Here is an 18,223-nt window from a genome sequence, read left to right on the forward strand (position 1 = left end):
CTCTGCATCCCTCAAAGTAGCTACAAATATGGTGTGATCATATAAATGGTAGCCATGTAAACCCACTTTTTTAAGTAGCCACATCATATGTTGAGCTTCTAGTTAGTTAAAATCTCTATCTCTTATTTACATGAATTGCTCTCAGCTAAGTTTCATTCATCTTCTATGTCTGCAGTCTGGTTTGCATTCTTAATGAGGGATTTATATTTATACCTGTTAATCTTGATTTAAGCCAGGAACTTATTAACTTTTATTTTAAATCTTGACTCTGCTATCTGGTTTAGCCTATTTTACATTTTTATATTATTTGTTGATGGCATACCTTGTTCCAGAAAGGATTTTTTTTTTAACATCTTTATTGGAGTATAATTGCTTTACAATACTGTGTTAGTTTCTGCTTTATAAAAAAGTGAATCAGCTATATGTGTACATATATCCCCATATCCCTTCCCTCTTGTGTCTCCTTCCCACCCTCACTATCCCACCCCTCTAGGTGGTCACAAAGCACCGAGCTGATCTCCCTGTTGAGATCAACGGCTGCTTCCCACTAGCTATCTATTTTACATTTGGTAGTACATATACGTCCATGCCAATCTCTCACTTTGTCACAGCTTACTCTTCCCTCTCCCCGTGTCCTCAAGTCCATTCTCTATGTCTGCGTCTTTATTCCTGTCCTGCCCCTAGGTTCTTCAAAACCATTTTTTTTTATAGATTCCATATATATGTGTTAGCATACGGTACTTGTTTTTCTCTTTCTGACTTAACTTCACTCTATATGACAGACTCTAGGTCCATCCAGCTCACTACAGATAACTCAATTTTGTTTCTTTTTATGGCTGAGTAATATTCCATTGTATATATGTGCCACATCTTCTTTATCTATTCATCTGTTGGTGAACACTTAGGTTGCTTCCATGTCCTAGCTATTGTAAATACAGCTGCAATGAACATTGTGATACATAACTCCTTTTGAATTATGGTTTTCTCAGGGTATATGCCCAGTAGTGAGATTGCTGGGTACTATGGTAGTTCTGTTTTCAGTTTTTTAAGAAACTTCCATACTGTTCTCCATAGTGGCTGTATCAGTGTACATCCCCACCAACAGTGCAAGAGTGTTCCCTTTTCTCCACACCCTCTCCAGCATTTATTGTTTGTAGATTTTTTGATGATGGCCATTCTGACTGGTGTGGGTGATACCACAATGTAGTTTTGATTTGCATTTCTCTAATAATTAGTGATGTTGAGCATCCTTTCATGTCTTTGTTGACAATCTGTATATCTTCTTTGGAGAAACGTCTATTTAGGTCTTCTGCCCATTTTTGGATTGGGTTGTTTGTTTTTTTGATATTGGGCTGCATGAGCTGCTTGTACATTTTGGAGATTAATCCTTTGTCAGTTGCTTCATTTGCAAATATTTTTCCCCATTCTGAGGATTGTCTTTTGGTCTTGTTTATGGTTTCCTTTGCTGTGCAAAAGCTTTTAAGTTTCATTAGGTCCCATTTGTTTATTTTTGTTTTTATTTCCATTTCTCTAGGAGGTGGGTCAAAAAGGATCTTGCTGTGATTTATGTCATAGAATGTTCTGCCTATGTTTTCCTCTAAGAGTTTTATAGTGTCTGACCTTACATTTAGGTCTTTAATCCATTTTGAGTTTATTTTTGTGTATGATGTTAGGCAGTGTTCTAATTTCATTCTTTTACATGTAGCTGTCCATTTTTCAAAGCACCACTAATTGAAGAAGCTGTCTTTTCTCCATTGTATATTCTTCCCTCCTTTATCAAAAATAAGGTGACCATATGTGCATGGGTTTATCTCTTTTCCATCTTGTTCCATTGATCTATATTTCTGTTTTTGTGCCAGTACCATACTGTCTTCATTACTGTAGCTTTGTAGTATAGTCTGAAGTCTGGGAGCCTGATTCCTCCAGCTCCGTTTTTCTTTCTCAAGATTGCTTTGGCTATTCAGGGTCTTTTTTGTTTCCATACAAATTGTGAAATTTTTTGTTCTAGTTCTGTGAAAACTGCCAGTGGTGGTTTGATAGGGATTGCACTGAATCTGTAGATTGCTTTAGGTAGTATAGGCATTTTCACAATGTTGATTCTTCCAATCCAAGAACATGGTATATCTCTCCATCTTTAATTTTAATTAAACTTCTTTCATCAGTGTCTTACAGTTTTCTGCATACAGGTTTTTTTTTTTAAACATCTTTATTGAAGTATAATTGCCTTACAATGGTGTGTTAGCTTCTGCTTTATAACAAAGTGAATCAGTTATACATATACAATATGTTCCCATTTCTCTTCCCTCTTGCATCTCCCTCCCTCCCACCCTCCCCATCCCACCCCTCTAGGTGGTCACAAAGCACCGAGCTGATCTCCCTGTGCTATGCGGCTGCTTCCCACTAGTTATCTATTTTACATTTGGTAGTGTATATATGTCCATGACACTCTCTTACCCTGTCACATCTCACCCCACCCCCTCCCCATATCCTCAAGTCCATTCTCTAGTAGGTCTGTGTCTTTATTCCCGTCTTGCCACTAGGTTCTTCATGGCCTTTTTTTTTTTTTTTTTCCCCTTAGATTCCGTATATATGTGTTAGCATACTGTATTTGTTTTTCTCTTTCTGACTTACTTCACTCTGTATGACAGACTCTAACTCCATCCACCTCATTACAAATACCTCCATTTCATTTCTTTTTATGGCTGAGTAATATTCCATTGTATATATGTGCCACATCTTCTTTATCCATTCATCTGTCAATGGACATTTAGGTTGCTTCCATGTCCTGGCTATTGTAAATAGAGCTGCAATGAACATTTTGGTACATGACTCTTTTTGACCTATGGTTTTCTCAGGGTATATGCCCAGTATTGGGATTGCTGGGTCGTATTGTAGTTCTATTTGTAGTTTTTCAAGGAGCCTCCATACTGTTCCCCATAGTGGCTGTATCAATTTACATTCCCACCAACAGTGCAAGAGGGTTCCCTTTCCTCCACACCCTCTCCAGCATTTATTGTTTCTAGATTTTTTGATGATGGCCATTCTGACCGGTGTGAGATGATATCTCATTGTAGTTTTGATTTGCATTTCTCTAATGATTAATGATGTTGAGCATTCTTTCATGTGTCTGTAGGCCATCTGTATATCTTCTTTGGAGAAATGTCTATTTAGGTCTTCTGCCCATTTTTGGATTGGGTTGTTCGTTTTTTTGTTATTGAGCTGCATGAGATGCTTGTAAATCTTGGAGATTAATCCTTTGTCAGTTGCTTCATTTGCAAATATTTTCTCCCATTCTGATGGTTGTCTTTTGGTCTTGTTTATGGTTTCCTTTGCTGTGCGAAAGCTTTTAAGTTTCATTAGGTCCCATTTGTTTATTTGTGTTCTTATTTCCATTTCTCTGGGAGCTGGGTCAAAAAGAATCTTGCTGTGATGTATGTCACAGAGTGTTCTGCCTATGTTTTCCTCCAAGAGTTTGATAGTGTCTGCCCTTACACTTAGGTCTTTAATCCATTTTGAGTTTATTTTTGTGCATGGTGTCAGGGAGTGTTCTAATTTCATACTTTTACATGTACCTGTCCAATTTTCCCAGCACCACTTATTGAAGAGGCTGTCTTTTCTCCACTGTATATGCTTGCCTCCTTTATCAAAGATAAGGTGACCATATGTGTGTGGGTTTATCTCTGGGCTTTCTATCCTGTTCCATTGATCTATATTTCTGTTTTTGTGCCAGTACCAAACTGTCTTGATTACTGAAGCTTTGTAATATAGTCTGAAGTCAGGGAGCCTGACTCCCCCAGCTCCATTTTTCGTTCTCAAGATTGCTTTGGCTATTTGGGGTCTTTTGTGTTTCCATACAAATTGTGAAATTTTTTGTTCTAGTTCTGTGAAAAATGCCAGTGGTAGTTTGATAGGGATTGCATTGAATCTGTAGATTGCTTTGGGTAGTAGAGTCATTTTCACAATGTTGATTCTTCCAATCCAGGAACATGGTATATCTCTCCATCTATTTGTATCATCTTTAATTTCTTTCATCAGTGTCTTATAATTTTCTGCATACAGGTCTTTTGTCTCCTTAGGTAGGTTAATTCTTAGATATTTTATTCTTTTTGTTGCAATGGTAAATGGGAGTGTTTTCTTAATTTCACTTTCAGATTTTTCGTCATTAGTGTATAGAAATGCAAGAGATTTCTGTGCATTTATTTTGTATCCTGCTACTTTACCAAATTCATTGATTAGCTCTAGGAGTTTTCTGGTAGCATCTTTAGGATTCTCTATGTACAGTATCATGTCATCTGCAAATAGTGACAGCTTTACTTCTTCTTTTCCGATTTGGATTCCTTTTATTTCTTTGTCTTCTCTGATTGCTGTGGCTAACACTTCCAAAACTATGTTGAATAATAGTGGTGAGAGTGGGCAACCTTGTCTTGTTCCTGATCTTAGTGGAAATGGTTTCAGTTTTTCACCATTGAGGACAATGTTGGCTGTGGGTTTGTCATATATGGCCTTTATTATGTTGAGGAAAGTTCCCTCTATGCCTACTTTCTGCAGGGCTTTTATCATAAATGGGTGTTGAATTTTGTCGAAAGCTTTCTCTGCATCTATTGAGATGATCATATGGTTTTTCTCCTTCAGTTTGTTAATATGGTGTATCACATTGATTGATTTGCGTATATTGAAGAATCCTTGCATTCCTGGGATAAACCCCACTTGATCATGGTGTATGATCCTTTTAATGTGCTGTTGGATTCTGTTTGCTAGTATTTTGTTAAGGATTTTTGCATCTATGTTCATCAGTGATATTGGCCTGTAGTTTTCTTTCTTTGTGACATCTTTGTCTGGTTTTGGTATCAGGGTGATGGTGGCCTCGTAGAATGAGTTTGGGAGTGTTCCTCCCTCTGCAATATTTTGGAAGAGTTTGAGAAGGATAGGTGTTAGCTCGTCTCTAAATGTTTGATTGAATTCACCTGTGAAGCCATCTGGTCCTGGGCTTTTGTTTGTTGGAAGGTTTTTAATCACAGTTTCAATTTCAGTGCTTGTGATTGGTCTGTTCATATTTTCTATTTCTTCCTGGTTCAGTCTCGGCAGTTTGTGCATTTCTAAGAATCTGTCCATTTCTTCCAGGTTGTCCATTTTATTGGCATAGAGTTGCTTGTAGTAATCTCTCATGATCTTTTGTATTTCTGCAGTGTCAGTGGTTACTTCTCCTTTTTCATTTCTAATTCTATTGATTTGAGTCTTCTCCCTTTTTCTCTTGATGAGTCTGGCTAATGGTTTATCAATTTTGTTTATCTTCTCAAAGAACCAGCTTTTAGTTTCATTGATTTTTGCTATTGTTTCCTTCATTTCTTTTTCATTTATTTCTGACCTGATCTTTATAATTTCTTTCCTTCTGCTGGCTTTGGGGATTTTTTGTTCTTCTTTCTCTAATTGCTTCAGGTGCAAGGTTAGGTTGTTTATTCGAGATGTTTCCTGTTTGTTGAGGTAGGCTTGTATTGCTATAAACTTCCCTCTTAGCACTGCTTTTGCTGCGTCCCATAGGTTTTGGGTCGTCGTATGTCCATTGTCATTTGTTTCTAGGTATTTTTTGATTTCCCCTTTGATTTCTTCAGTAATCACTTCGTTATTAAGTAATGTATTGTGTAGCCTCCATGTGTTTGTATTTTTTACAGATCTTTTCCTGTAATTGATATCTAGTCTCATAGCGTTGTGGTCGGAAAAGATACTGGATACGATTTCAATTTTCTTAAATTTACCAAGGCTTGATTTCTGACCCAAGATATGATCTATCCTGAAGAATGTTCCATGAGCACTTGAGAAAAATGTGTATTCTGTTGTTTTTGGGTGGAATGTCCTATAAATATCAATTAAGTCCATCTTGTTTAATGTATCATTTAAAGCTTGTGTTTCCTTCTTTATTTTCATTTTGGATGATCTGTCCATTGGTGAAAGTGGGGTGTTAAAGTCCCCTACTATGATTGTGTTGCTGTCGATTTCCCCTTTTATGGCTGTTAGTATTTGCCTTATATATTGAGGTGCTCCTATGTTGGGTGCATAAGTATTTACAATTGTTATAGCTTCCTCTTGGATCGATCCCTTGATCATTATATAGTGTCCTTCTTTGTCTCTTGTAATAGTCTTTATTTTAAAGTCTATTTTGTCTGATATGAGAATTGCTACTCCAGCTTTCTTTTGATTTCCATTTGCATGGAATATCTTTTTCCATCCCCTCACTTTCAGTCTGTATGTGTCTCTAGGTCTGAAGTGGGTCTCTTGTAGACAGCATATATATGGGTCTTGTTTTTGTATCCATTCAGCCAGCCTGTGTCTTTTGGTGGGAGCATTTAATCCATTTACATTCAAGGTAATTATCGATATGTATGTTCCTATTCCCATTTTCTTAAATGTTTTGGGTTTGTTATTGTAGGTGTTTTCCTTCTCTTGTGTTTCTTGCCTAGAGAAGTTCCTTTAGCATTTGTTGTAAAGCTGGTTTGTTGGTGCTGAACTCGCTCAGCTTTTGCTTGTCTGTAAAGGTTTTAATTTCTCCATCGAATCTGAATGAGATCCTTGCTGGGTAGAGTAATCTTGGTTGTAGGTTTTTCTCCTTCATCACTTTAAGTATAACCTGCCACTCCCTTCTGGCTTGCAGAGTTTCTGCTGAAAGATCAGATGTTACCCTTATGGGGATTCCCTTGTGTGTTATTTGTTTTTTTTCCCTTGCTGCCTTTAATATGTTTTCCTTATATTTAATTTTTGACAGTTTGATTAATATGTGTCTTGGCGTGTTTCTCCTTGGGTTTATCCTGTATGGGACTCTCTGTGCTTCCAGGACTTGATTAACTATTTCCTTTCCCATATTAGGGAAGTTTTCAACTATAATCTCTTCAAATATTTTCTCAGTCCCTTTCTTTTTCTCTTCTTCTTCTGGGACCCCTATAATTCGAATGTTGGTGCGTTTAATGTTGTCCCAGAGTTCTCTGAGACTGTCCTCAGTTCTTTTCATTCTTTTTTCTTTATCCTGCTCTGTAGTAGTTATTTCCATCATTTTATCTTCCAGGTCACTTATCCTTTCTTCTGCCTCAGTTATTCTGCTATTGATCCCATCTAGAGTATTTTTAATTTCATTTATTGTGTTTTTAATCATTGATTGGTTCCTCTTTAGTTCGTCTACGTCCTTGTTAAATGTTTCTTGCATTTTGTCTATTCTATTTCCCAGATTTTGGATCATCCTTACTATCATTATTCTGAATTCTTTTTCAGGTAGACTACCTATTTCCTCTTCATTTGTTAAGTCTGGTGTGCTTTGACCCTGCTCCTTCATCTGCTGTGTGTTTTTCTGTCGTCTCATTTTGCTTATCTTACTGTGTTTGGGGTCTCCTTTTCACAGACTGCAGGTTTGTAGTTCCCGTTGTTTTTGGTATCTGTCCCCAGTGGGTAAGGTTGGTTCAGTGGGTTGTGTAGGCTTCCTGGTGTAGGGAACTAGTGCCTGAGCTCTGGTGGATGAGGCTGGATCTTGTCTTTCTGGTGGGCACATCCACGTCTGGTGGTGTATTTTGGGGTGTCTGTGGCCTTATTATGCTTTTAGGCAGCCTCTCTGCTAATGGATGGGGCTGTGTTCCTGTCTTGCTAGTTGTTTGGCATAGGGTGTTCAGCACTGTAGCTTGCTGGTCATTGAGTGATGCTGGGTCTTGATGTTGAGATGGAGATCTCTGAGAGATTTTTGCCGTTTGGTATTACGTGGAGCTGGGAGGTCTCTTGTGGACCAGTTTCCTGAAGTTGGCTCTCCCACCTCAGAGGCACCACCCTGATGCCTGGCTGGAGCACCAAGAGCCTTTCGTCCACACGGCTCAGAGTAAAAGGGAGAAAAAATAGAAAGAAAAAAGAAAGAGGCTATAATATAGTGAAGTAAAATAAAGCTATTGTAAAGCAAAGCTATACAGACAAAATCTCACCCAGAAGCATATACATATACACTCACAAAAAAAAGGAAAAGGGGAAAAATTAATATATCCTGCTCCCAAAGTCCATCTCCTGAATTTGGGATGATTCGTTGTCTATTCAGGTATTCAACAGATGCAGGCACATCAAGTTGTTTGTGGAGTTTTAATCCGCTGCTTCTGAGGCTGCTGGGGGAGATTTCCCCTTCTCTTCCCAGTTTGCGCAGCTCCTGGGGTTCAGCTTTGGATTTGGACCCGCCTCTGCGTGTAGGTCGCCTGAGGGCGTCTATTCCCCGCCCAGACAGAACGGGGTTAAAGGAGCCGCTGCTTCGGGGGCGCTGGCTCACTCAGGCCGCGGGGAGGGAGGGGTACAGGGGAGGCGGGGTGAGCCTGCGGCATCAGAGGCCGGCGTGACGTTGCACCAGCCTGAGGCGCGCAGTGCATTCTCCCGGGGAATTTGTCCCTGGATCATGGGACCCTGGCAGTGGCGGGCTGCACCGGCTCCCGGGAGGGGCGGTGTAGAGAGTGACCTGTGCTCACACACAGGCTTTTTGGAGGCGGCAGCAGCAGCCCCAGCGTCTCACGCCCGTCTCTGGGGTCCGCGCTGATCGCCGCGGCTCGCGCCCTTCTCTGGAGTTCGTTTAGGCGGCGCTCTGAATCCCCTCTCCTTGCGCGCAGCGAAACAAAGAGGCAAGAAAAAGTCTCTTGCCTCTTCGGCAGCTGCAGACTTTTTCCCGGTCTCCCTCCCAGCCAGCTGTGGTGCGCTAACCCCTTGAGGCTGTGTTCACGCCGCCAATCCCAGTCCTCTCCCTGCGATCCGACCGAAGCCCGAGCCTCAGCTCCCAGCCTCCGCCCGCCCCGACGGGGGAGCAGACAAGCCTCTCGGGCTGGTGAGTGCTGGTCGGCACCGCTCCTCCGTGCGGGAACCTCTCCGCTTTGCCCTCCGCACCCCTGTGGCTGCGCTCTCCTCCGTGGCTCCGAAGCTTCCCCCCTCTGCCACCCGCAGTCTCTGCCCGCGAAGGGGCTTCCTAGTGCGTGGAAATCTTTCCTCCTTCACAGCTCCCTCCCACTGGTGCAGGTGCCGTCCCTATTCTTTTGTCTCTGTTATTTCTTTTTTCTTTTGCCCTACCCAGGTACGGGGGGAGTTTCTTGCCTTTTTGGAGGTCGGACGTTTTCTGCCAGCGTTCAGTGGGTGTTCTGTAGGAGCAGTTCCACGTGTAGATGTATTTCTACTGTATCTGTGGGAAGGAAGGTGATCTCCGCGTCTTACTCTTCCGCCATCTTCTCTCCTCTGCATACAGGTCTTTTGTCTCCTTAAGCAGGTTTATTCCTAGGTATTTTATTCTTTTTGTTGCTATGGTAAATGGGAGTGTTTCCTTAATTTCTCTTTCAGATTTTTCATCATGAGTGTATAGGAATGCAAGAGATTTCTGTCCATTAATTTTGAATCCTGCTACTTTACCAGATTCATTGATTAGCTCTAGTAGTGTTCTGGTAACATCTTTAGGAATCTCTATGTATAGTATCATGTCATCTGCGAACAGTGACAGCTTTACTTCTTTTCCGATTTGGATTCCTTTTATTACTTTTTCTTCTCTGATTGCTGTGGCTAAAACTTCCAAAATATGTTCAGTAATAGTGGTGAGAGTGGACAACCTTGTCTTGTTCCTGATCTTAGTGGAAATGGTTTCAGTTTTTCACCATTGAGGACAATGTTGGCTATAGGTTTTGTCATATATGGCCTTTATTATGTTGAGGTAATTTCCCTCTATGCCTACTTTCTGGAGCGTTTTTATCATAAATGGGTGTTGAATTTTGTTGAAAGCTTTTTCTGCATCTATTGAGATGATCATATGGTTTTTATTCTTCAGTTTGTTAATATGGTGTATCACATTGATTGATTTGCATATATTGAAGACTCCTTGCATTCCTGGGATAAACCCCACTTGATCATGGTGTATGATCCTTTCAGTGTACTGTTGGATTCTGTTTGCTAGTATTTTGTTGAGGGTATTTGCATCTATGTTCATCACAGATATTGGCCTGTAGTTTTCTTTCTTTTTAACATCTTTGTCTAGTTTTGGTATCAGGGTGATGGTGGCCTCGTAGAATGAGTTTGGGAGTGTTCCTCCCTCTGCTATATTTTGGAAGAGTTTGAGAAAGATAGGTGTTAGCTCTTCTCTAAATGTTTGATAGAATTCACTTGTGAGGCCAGTTTTCTATTTCTTCTGATTCAGTCTCGGAAGGTTGTGCTTTTCTACAAATTTGTCCATTTCTTCCAGGTTGTCCATTTTATTGGCATATAGTTGCTTTTAGTAATCTCTCATGATCCTTTGTATTTCTGCAATGTCAGTTGTTACTTCTCCTTTTTCATTTCTAATTATATTGATTTGAGTCTTCTCCCTTTTTTTCCTTGAGTCTGGCTAATGATTTATGAATTTTGTTTATCTTCTCAAAGTACCAGCTTTTATTTTTATTGATCTTTGCTATTGTTTCCTTCAGTTCTTTTTCATTTATTTCTGATCTGATCTTTATGATTTCTTTCCTTCTGCTAACTTTGGGTCTTTTTGTTCCCCTTCCTCTAATTGCTTTAGGTGAAAGTTTAGGTTGTTTATTTGAGATGTTTCTTATTTCTTGAGATAAGATTGTATTGCTATAAGCTACTCTCTTTGAACTGCTTTTGCTGCATCCTATAGGTTTTGGGTCATCGTGTTTTCATTGTCATTTGTTTCTAGGTATTTTTTCATTTCCTCTTTGATTTCTTCAGTGATCTCTTGGTTATTTAGTAGTGTATTGTTTAGCCTCCATGCGTTGTAGTTTTTACAGATATTTTCCTGTAATTGTTATCTAGTCTCATAGCATTGTGGTCGGGAGAGATACTTGATATAATTTCAATTTTCTTAAATTTACCCAGGATTGATTTGTGACCCAAGATATGATCTATCCTGGAGAATGTTCCATGAACACTTGAGAAGAATGTGTATTCTGTTGTTTTTGTAAGGAATGTCCTATAAATATCAATTAAGTCCATCTTGTTTAATGTATCATTTAAAGCTTGGGTTTTCTTATTTATTTTCATTTTGGATGATCTGTCCATTGGTGAAATTGGGGTGTTAAAGTCCCCTACTATGATTGTGTTACTGTTGATTTCCCCTTTCATGGCTGTTAGCATTTGCCTTATGTATTGATGTGCTCCTATGTTGCGTGCATAAGTATTTACAATTGTTATATCTTCTTTTTGGATTGATCCCTTGATCATTATGTAGTGTCCTTCTTTGTCTCTTGTAATAGTCTTTATTTTAAAGTCTATTTTGTGTGATATGAGAATTGCTGCTCCAGCTTTCTTTTGATTTCCATTTGCATGGAATATCTTTTTCCATCCCCTCACTTTCAGTCTGTATGTGTCCCTAGGTCTGAAGTGGGTCTCTTGTAGATAGCATATATACTGGTCTTGTTTTTGTATCCATTCAGCCAGTCTATGTCTTTTGGTGGGAGCATTTAATCCATTTACATTCAAGGTAATTATCGATATGTATGTTCCTATTACCATTTTCTTAATTGTTTTGGGTTTGTTATTGTAGGTCTTTTCCTTCGCTTGTGTTTCCTGCCTAGAGAAGTTCCTTTAGCATTTGTTGTAAAGCTGGTTTGGTGGTGCTGAATTCTCTTAGCTTTTGCTTGTCTGTAGAAGTTTTAATTTCTCCATTGAATCTGAATGGGATCCTTGCTGGATAGAGTAATGTTGCTTGTAGGTTTTTCCCTTTCATCACTTTCAATTTGTCCTGCCATTCCCTTCTGTCTTGCAGAGTCTCTGCTGAAAGATCAGCTGTTAACCTTATTGGGATTACCTTGTGTGTTATTTGTTGTTTTTCCCTTGCTGCTTTTAATAATTTTTCTTTATATTTACTTTTTGATAATTTGATTAATATGTGTCTTGGCGTGTTTCTCCTTGGATTTATCCTGTATGGGACTCTCTGCACTTCCTGGACTTGATTGACTATTTCCTTTTCCACATTGGGAAGTTTTCAACTATAATCTCTTCTAATATTTTCTCAGTCCCTTTCTTTTTCTCTTCTTCTGGGACCCCTATAATTCAAATGTCGGTGCGTTTAATGTTGTCCCAGAGGTCTCTAAGTCTGTCCTCAATTCTTTTCATTCTTTTTTCTTTATTCTGCTCTGCGATAGTTATTTCCACTATTTTATCTTCCAGGTCACTTATCCGTTCTTCTGCCTCAGTTATTCTCCTATTGATTCATTCTAGAGAATTTTTAATTTCATTTATTATGTTCATCATCATTGTTTGTTTGCTCTTTAGTTCTTCTTGGTCCTTGTTAAACGTTTCTTGTATTTTCTCCATTCTATTTACAAGATTTTGGATCATCTTTACTAACATTACTCTGAATTCCTTTTTGCCTATTTCCTCTTCATTTGTTTGGTCTGGTGGGTTTTTACCTTGCTTCTTCATCTGCTGTGTATTTCTCTGTCTTCTCAATTTGCTTAACTTACTGTGTTTGGGGTCTCCTTTTCACGGGCTGCAGTTTCATAGTTCCTGTTGTTTTTGGTGTCTGCCCCCAGTGGCTAAGGTTGGTTCAGTGGGTTGTGTAGGCTTCCTGGTGGAGGGTACTAGTGCCTGTGTTCTGGTGGATGAGGCTGGATCTTGTCTTTCTGGTGGGCAGGACCGTGTCCGGTGGTGTGTTTTGAGAGTGTCTGTGACCTTATTATGATTTTAGGCAGCCTCTCTGCTAATGGGTGTGGTTGTGTTCCTGTCTTGCTAGTTGTTTGGCATAGGGTGTCCAGCACTGTACCTTGTTGGTCGTTGAGTGGAGCTGGGTCTTAGCGTTGAGATGGAGATCTTTGGGAGAGCTTTTGCCGTTTCATATTACGTGGAGCGGGAAGTCTCTGGTGGGCCAGTGTCCTGAACTTGGCTCTCCCACCTCAGAGGCATAGGCCTGACACCCAACCAAAGCACCAAGAGCCTGTCAGCCACACGGCTCAGAAGAAAAGTGAGAAATAAATAAATAAATAAATAAATAAATAAATAAATAAATTAAAAAAAAATAAAGTTATTAAAATAAAAAACTTTTTTAATTAATAAAACTTTTTAAAAATTAAAAAGTAATAAGAAAAGAATGAAAGAAAGAAAAGAGCAACGAAACCAAAAAACAAATCCACCAATGATAACAAACGCTAAAAACTATACTAAATAAAAGAAAACGGACAGACAGAACCCTAGGACAAATGGTAAAAGCAAGGCTATACAGACAAAAATCCCACAAAGAAGCATACACATACACCTCACAAAAAGAGAAAAAGGAAAAAAATACATATGTGTATATAAAAAAAAAAAAGAAAGAGAGGAACCAAATCAATATACAAATCTACCAATGATAATAAACTCTAAATATTAAACTAAGATAAACATAAAACCAGAAACAAATTAGATGCAGAAAACAAACCCCAAGTCTACAGTTGCTCCTAAAGTCCACCGCTTCAATTTTGGGATGATTCATTGTCTATTCTGGTATTCCAGAGATGCAGGGTACATCAAGTTGATTGTGGAGATTTAATCTGCTGCTCCTGAGGGTGCTGGGAGAAATTTCCCTTTCTCTTCTCTGTTCGCACTGCTCCTGGGGTTCAGCTTTGGATCGTCCCCGCTTCGGCATGTAGGTCGCCTGAGGGCGTCTTTTGGGAAGTCTGAGGTCTTCTGCCAGTGTTCAGTAGGTGTTCCATAGGAGTTGTTCTACATGTAGATGTATTTCTGATGTATTTGTGGGGAGCAAGGTGATCTCCATGTATTACTCCTCTGCCATCTTGAAGGTCTCCCTCCTGTTCAGAAAGGATTTTAGTTGTTTTTAACTAGTCAGTCATCTTTCCTGTCACCTCTCCATTTCTGAGAAGCATTTTGATGGTCTCCATCTATGGTAATTGAAGTGTTGATGAGATGAAGATGAGTTCATAGACACACCTATTAAAAACGTTTTTCCAGGCTGACATTTATCTATTAATGAGTAATTAATTTTTAAAATATAACCATCTATCCAACAGTAATTTTATTATCATCTCTCCAATTTGCAGAAAAGCCCAGTGGAGTTCTGTCTTTGAGATTTTTTTTTGTCTTCTTGCAGAACAGTTTTTATCACCAGATATGTTCGATTCTCTGTGTAATGAAAACTCTTCACCCTTTTTGGTCCCTTAAAATATAGTGATCCTAGAGGTCTTTGTATGTGTTACATCTGTTTTGTGGATTGAGTCTCGTAGCTCAGCTAATAGATGAATAGTTCTGACCTCATTTTCTATTTGCAAACTTCCACCTTCAAGTTTATTTCCATAATATTGTTGTGTTTTTAAAGAGCAAATCATTTATTTCTTTGATGTATATTTTAATGAAATCTAGTCACTTTTGTTATTTATGTAGAGATAAAGTACTTCATAGAAATAAAATTATGTACAGTTATTAGGGCCACAATTTGGATTGCTTTAAGAAGGTCTTCAAATTATGATTGTCTTATGCCATGAGTTTCTTTGAGGTTAATTAGTTCAAATCTCAAGACACAATATTGAGAGTGTAATACAAACAGAATAAGCTGTCACTATGGAATAAAATTTTAGTAAGTAAGCATCTAGGTCCAAAGATATTTTTATTATCTGGGGGGCCCAAATCGGTACTAATTGTGCACTTACAGCTTTCCTTTTTCAAGTTTCTTTTAAGTACAGGAGAGAATAGTCATATAACAATAATGAGAAAAATTGTGTATACTGTTGCCTTTCCAGCAGATTTTTATTAGTGTTCAACTCATAGCCACAATCTTTCTGTTGGTGAGGGACAGTTACTTCATATCTTCTCTGTGTTAAACTTTGTATATGTTATATGAGATTTCACAGAATGCTTGTTGTCTAGCTGTTAATATCCAAAAGGCCTACAAGAATACCTAAGAACACTTAATAGAGATATAATCAATACAATATTTAACAAGCTGAACCTATGAGCATTTTGAGAATGCAAGCCACCACCAAGCAGGCTCTACTATTAATTCACTGGGGAAAAAAATGGCATGTATGTATATATATTTTTTCATTCCCCTTTATTAATCTTAACATTCTATTGAGAGACATAGAAAAATAGGCAAATAGAAATTATTATGAGGAAACAAATAAGTAGCAGTGACAGAACAACTTTAGATAGAATAGCAGTGAAATCCTTTGGGGAAGTTGGTATTTAAACTAAGATTTTAAAAATCAGGTAAAGTTAGCCATGTGTAGACAAGGATGTGTCAAGTAATTTTTGTTATGTAACAAACAGATTTTATTTAGTTGTTTAAAACAACAACCTATATTCACTCACAGTTTTCTGAGTTGGCAGTTGGGGCTGAGCTCAGCTGTAATGGCTTATCTCTGATCCACACGGTGTCATCTGGGCTCACCAGTACATTTACAGTTAGGTGACAGTCATTGGCTCTACCCACACATGTCTGGTGGTTGGCTTGTTGTCAGCAGTCACAATGGAGGCAGCTGGACCATATTCACTTACTATTCAGCAGGTTAGCCTAGGCTTGTTCACATGGTAGTAGACTAGGGTTTCCAAGATCATCAAGAGAGGATTATTCCAATGCACAACCTTTTTTTAAGCCTCTGTTTGCATCATATTTGCTAACAATCCATTGGCCAAAGCAAGTCACATGACAGAGCCCAAATTCAGAGGGTGGAAAACTAATCTCCACATCTTGATGAAATGCATATGGGTGCACATAGAGAGACAGGAAGAATTTTATCTATTTTGTAATCATCCACCTGAGTAAGGGCTTTTTTTTTTTTTTTAAGATTTTTAGAAATTTCATGTAATGTCTGAAACATTTATATTAACATATTTCCATATAAATAACCCAAAGAAAGTTTAGTATTAGTTGTTTTGTTTGTTTGTTTGTTTGTTTATACTGCAGGTTCTTATTAGACTTTAAGGTGAAAGGACTTCCTTTACCAGATATTGAGGCTTATTATAAGCCCACAGTAAGAGATTGTGATTATGGCATAGGAACAGACAGTAAAGTAATGGAACAAAATAGAAGCCAACCCATGCATATTTGGCCTAATAACAATGGGGCACTTTAGAACAGTGGAGGAAAGTTAGGTCTTTGCAATAAATGGGCTGTACCAATTAATAATTACATAAAAATAAAAATGAAATTTAATCCTAATGTACACCATACATGAAAATCAATTTCAGGTAGATTATAGGATGATGAAATATTATTAAATGCAAAATAAGACTCTCTTAATGACCTTGGGAAAAAGTAAGAGTTCTTAAATGAGACACAAAAAGTATTAAATCATAAAGGAAAAATGTTCTTTAAAATTAAGAATTTCATTTCATCAAAAGACACTATGAAAAGAGTGAAAAGACAAACCAGAGAAAAGGAAAAAATATTTGCAACACATCTAGCCAGTAACAACAAATAACTAGATTAAGTAAAAATGCTTAAGAAAAATCAGACAACCAATTAAAAAGAATGGGCTAATGCCTCAAATATGTCTTTCATAAAGAGAGAAATTATCAACAAGCGGCAGAAAGAGGAAGCAAAGCCATCTGGATAAATCAAATAATAGTTTATCCAGTAGAAAGGTTTTTCTGTATTTTCAAGGCTCTGTTTGCCTCATTTATGTAACTTTTACATTTCATGTAACCTAAAAATATTTATTAAACCCAAGGCCTATTCAGATATTAATCACTGATCTCCATTTTTCACATCCATTAAAGTGAGGAGGAAAGCATCTACACCATGTAGATTCCCATTATGCCTCAGTGGACTGAGGTCAGGCCTGGTTTGAGGAAAATTTCCCAAGGCTCTAGCCAAGACTATAGGGCCTTTGAAGAAGAGAGGAGAGAAGGTTGGCTATGGTTAATATTTATTGAATATTTGTTAGATACCAGGCACTGTGTTTAACGCTTTACGTGGATTACCTCATTTAATTCTCACAGCATCCTCATGGATGAGGAATATTGTGATGTTAAGTAACAGGAATTCAGCCACCAGATTTTGTGCTGCTAACCTGAGTGCCTCTTTCCTAACTACCATTTTTTTTTTTTTTAACGTCCTGATTGGAGTATAATTGCTTTACAATGGTGTGTTAGTTTATGCTTTATAACAAATCCTAACTACCTTTTAATAGCATCTTTCTTAACTTCCATTTGGGAGAGAGGAGAGGGATCATCATATTTCCCAGTTACAAGGCTCATCCCAGAATTACTACAAGTTTCTTTACCTTATCTACTTCCTGACATACCTTAGGCTTTGGCCTTTTATTGGCTTTGAGGTTCAGGAAGGTGCAAAATGTAGAATAAAAACGCTCCATGCATGGTGTGAAGATGAAGTATGACATCCTCTTACCCTCACTTCTCTTCATGTGTGAATGCCCATGTAAGGCTTTATCATCTTGCGACAGTCAGCTTATTTGCTGTGATGGGAGTGGAATAGATAGGGGGAAACTGTCATCCTAGGACCTAACACTTACTTAAGTAGTGCTGGTTAAATAGAGATACAGGTATACTTAATATGTTCAGGTACTATATTTTAACATTTAGCATTATATAAAAATACTAAAATGAATAATTAAGACTTCTGGGTTTTTCATGTATGTTTCCAGTTTCTTCCCACTTTGCGAGGTAGCATTTCTGTCACTTTGATTATGCACAGAAACAGATATTACCTGCTTCTCATAAATATTTTCATTCATTTTAAGAAAATATAAAATCAATGTCTCTATTTCTCAAGAAAACCAATCTCATACTGAACTAAGAAAAATCGTTTTTGCTTATGTTTTGCAGACTTTGGATAATGAGATGAGTACAGATGATGACAATGAATATGCAGAAGAAAAGGAGAGCTACATCTGTGCAGTGTGTCTGGATGTTTATTTCAACCCCTACATGTGTTACCCTTGCCACCACATCTTCTGTGAGCCCTGCTTACGGACTCTTGCCAAAGACAATCCTGCAAGCACTCCCTGCCCGTTGTGTCGGACAATTATTTCCAGAGTCTTTTTCCAGACAGGTAACTGTTGTCTTTCATTAACACAATTGCCTGATTATTTTGACTACCTCTTTGTTCCAGTTCTAAAGGTACTGTATGAATTATTATGAGAAAGTTATTGAAAATCATATACAGCATAATTTGTTACTCTCTAGTTTATAAAACAGTGCTTGCCGAACTCATTAGAACTTGTTAAAATCATAGAATCATAGATGAGAATAGTTTCTCATCTCTACTCCTCTATTCAATGTTGAGATCTTTTCTAAA

General features: G+C 38.1%; 1 protein-coding gene across 5 annotated transcripts in view; it reads left to right on the plus strand.

Annotated features, from left to right (window-relative positions):
• The window catches only part of RNF180 (ring finger protein 180), a 301,957-nt gene that overhangs the window by 203,942 nt on the left and 79,792 nt on the right, over nt 1-18,223 (plus strand). For all 5 annotated transcript variants that reach the window (XM_068533115.1, XM_068533097.1, XM_068533123.1 and 2 more), the window contains one exon: nt 17,752-17,977. In XM_068533115.1, coding sequence (XP_068389216.1) covers nt 17,752-17,977 — 226 coding nt within the window. The remainder of the gene's footprint in view (nt 1-17,751; nt 17,978-18,223) is intronic.

The sequence above is a fragment of the Eschrichtius robustus genome, chromosome 2, assembly GCF_028021215.1.
Source record: "Eschrichtius robustus isolate mEscRob2 chromosome 2, mEscRob2.pri, whole genome shotgun sequence".
In the NCBI taxonomy this organism is placed as follows: Eukaryota; Metazoa; Chordata; class Mammalia; order Artiodactyla; family Eschrichtiidae; genus Eschrichtius; species Eschrichtius robustus.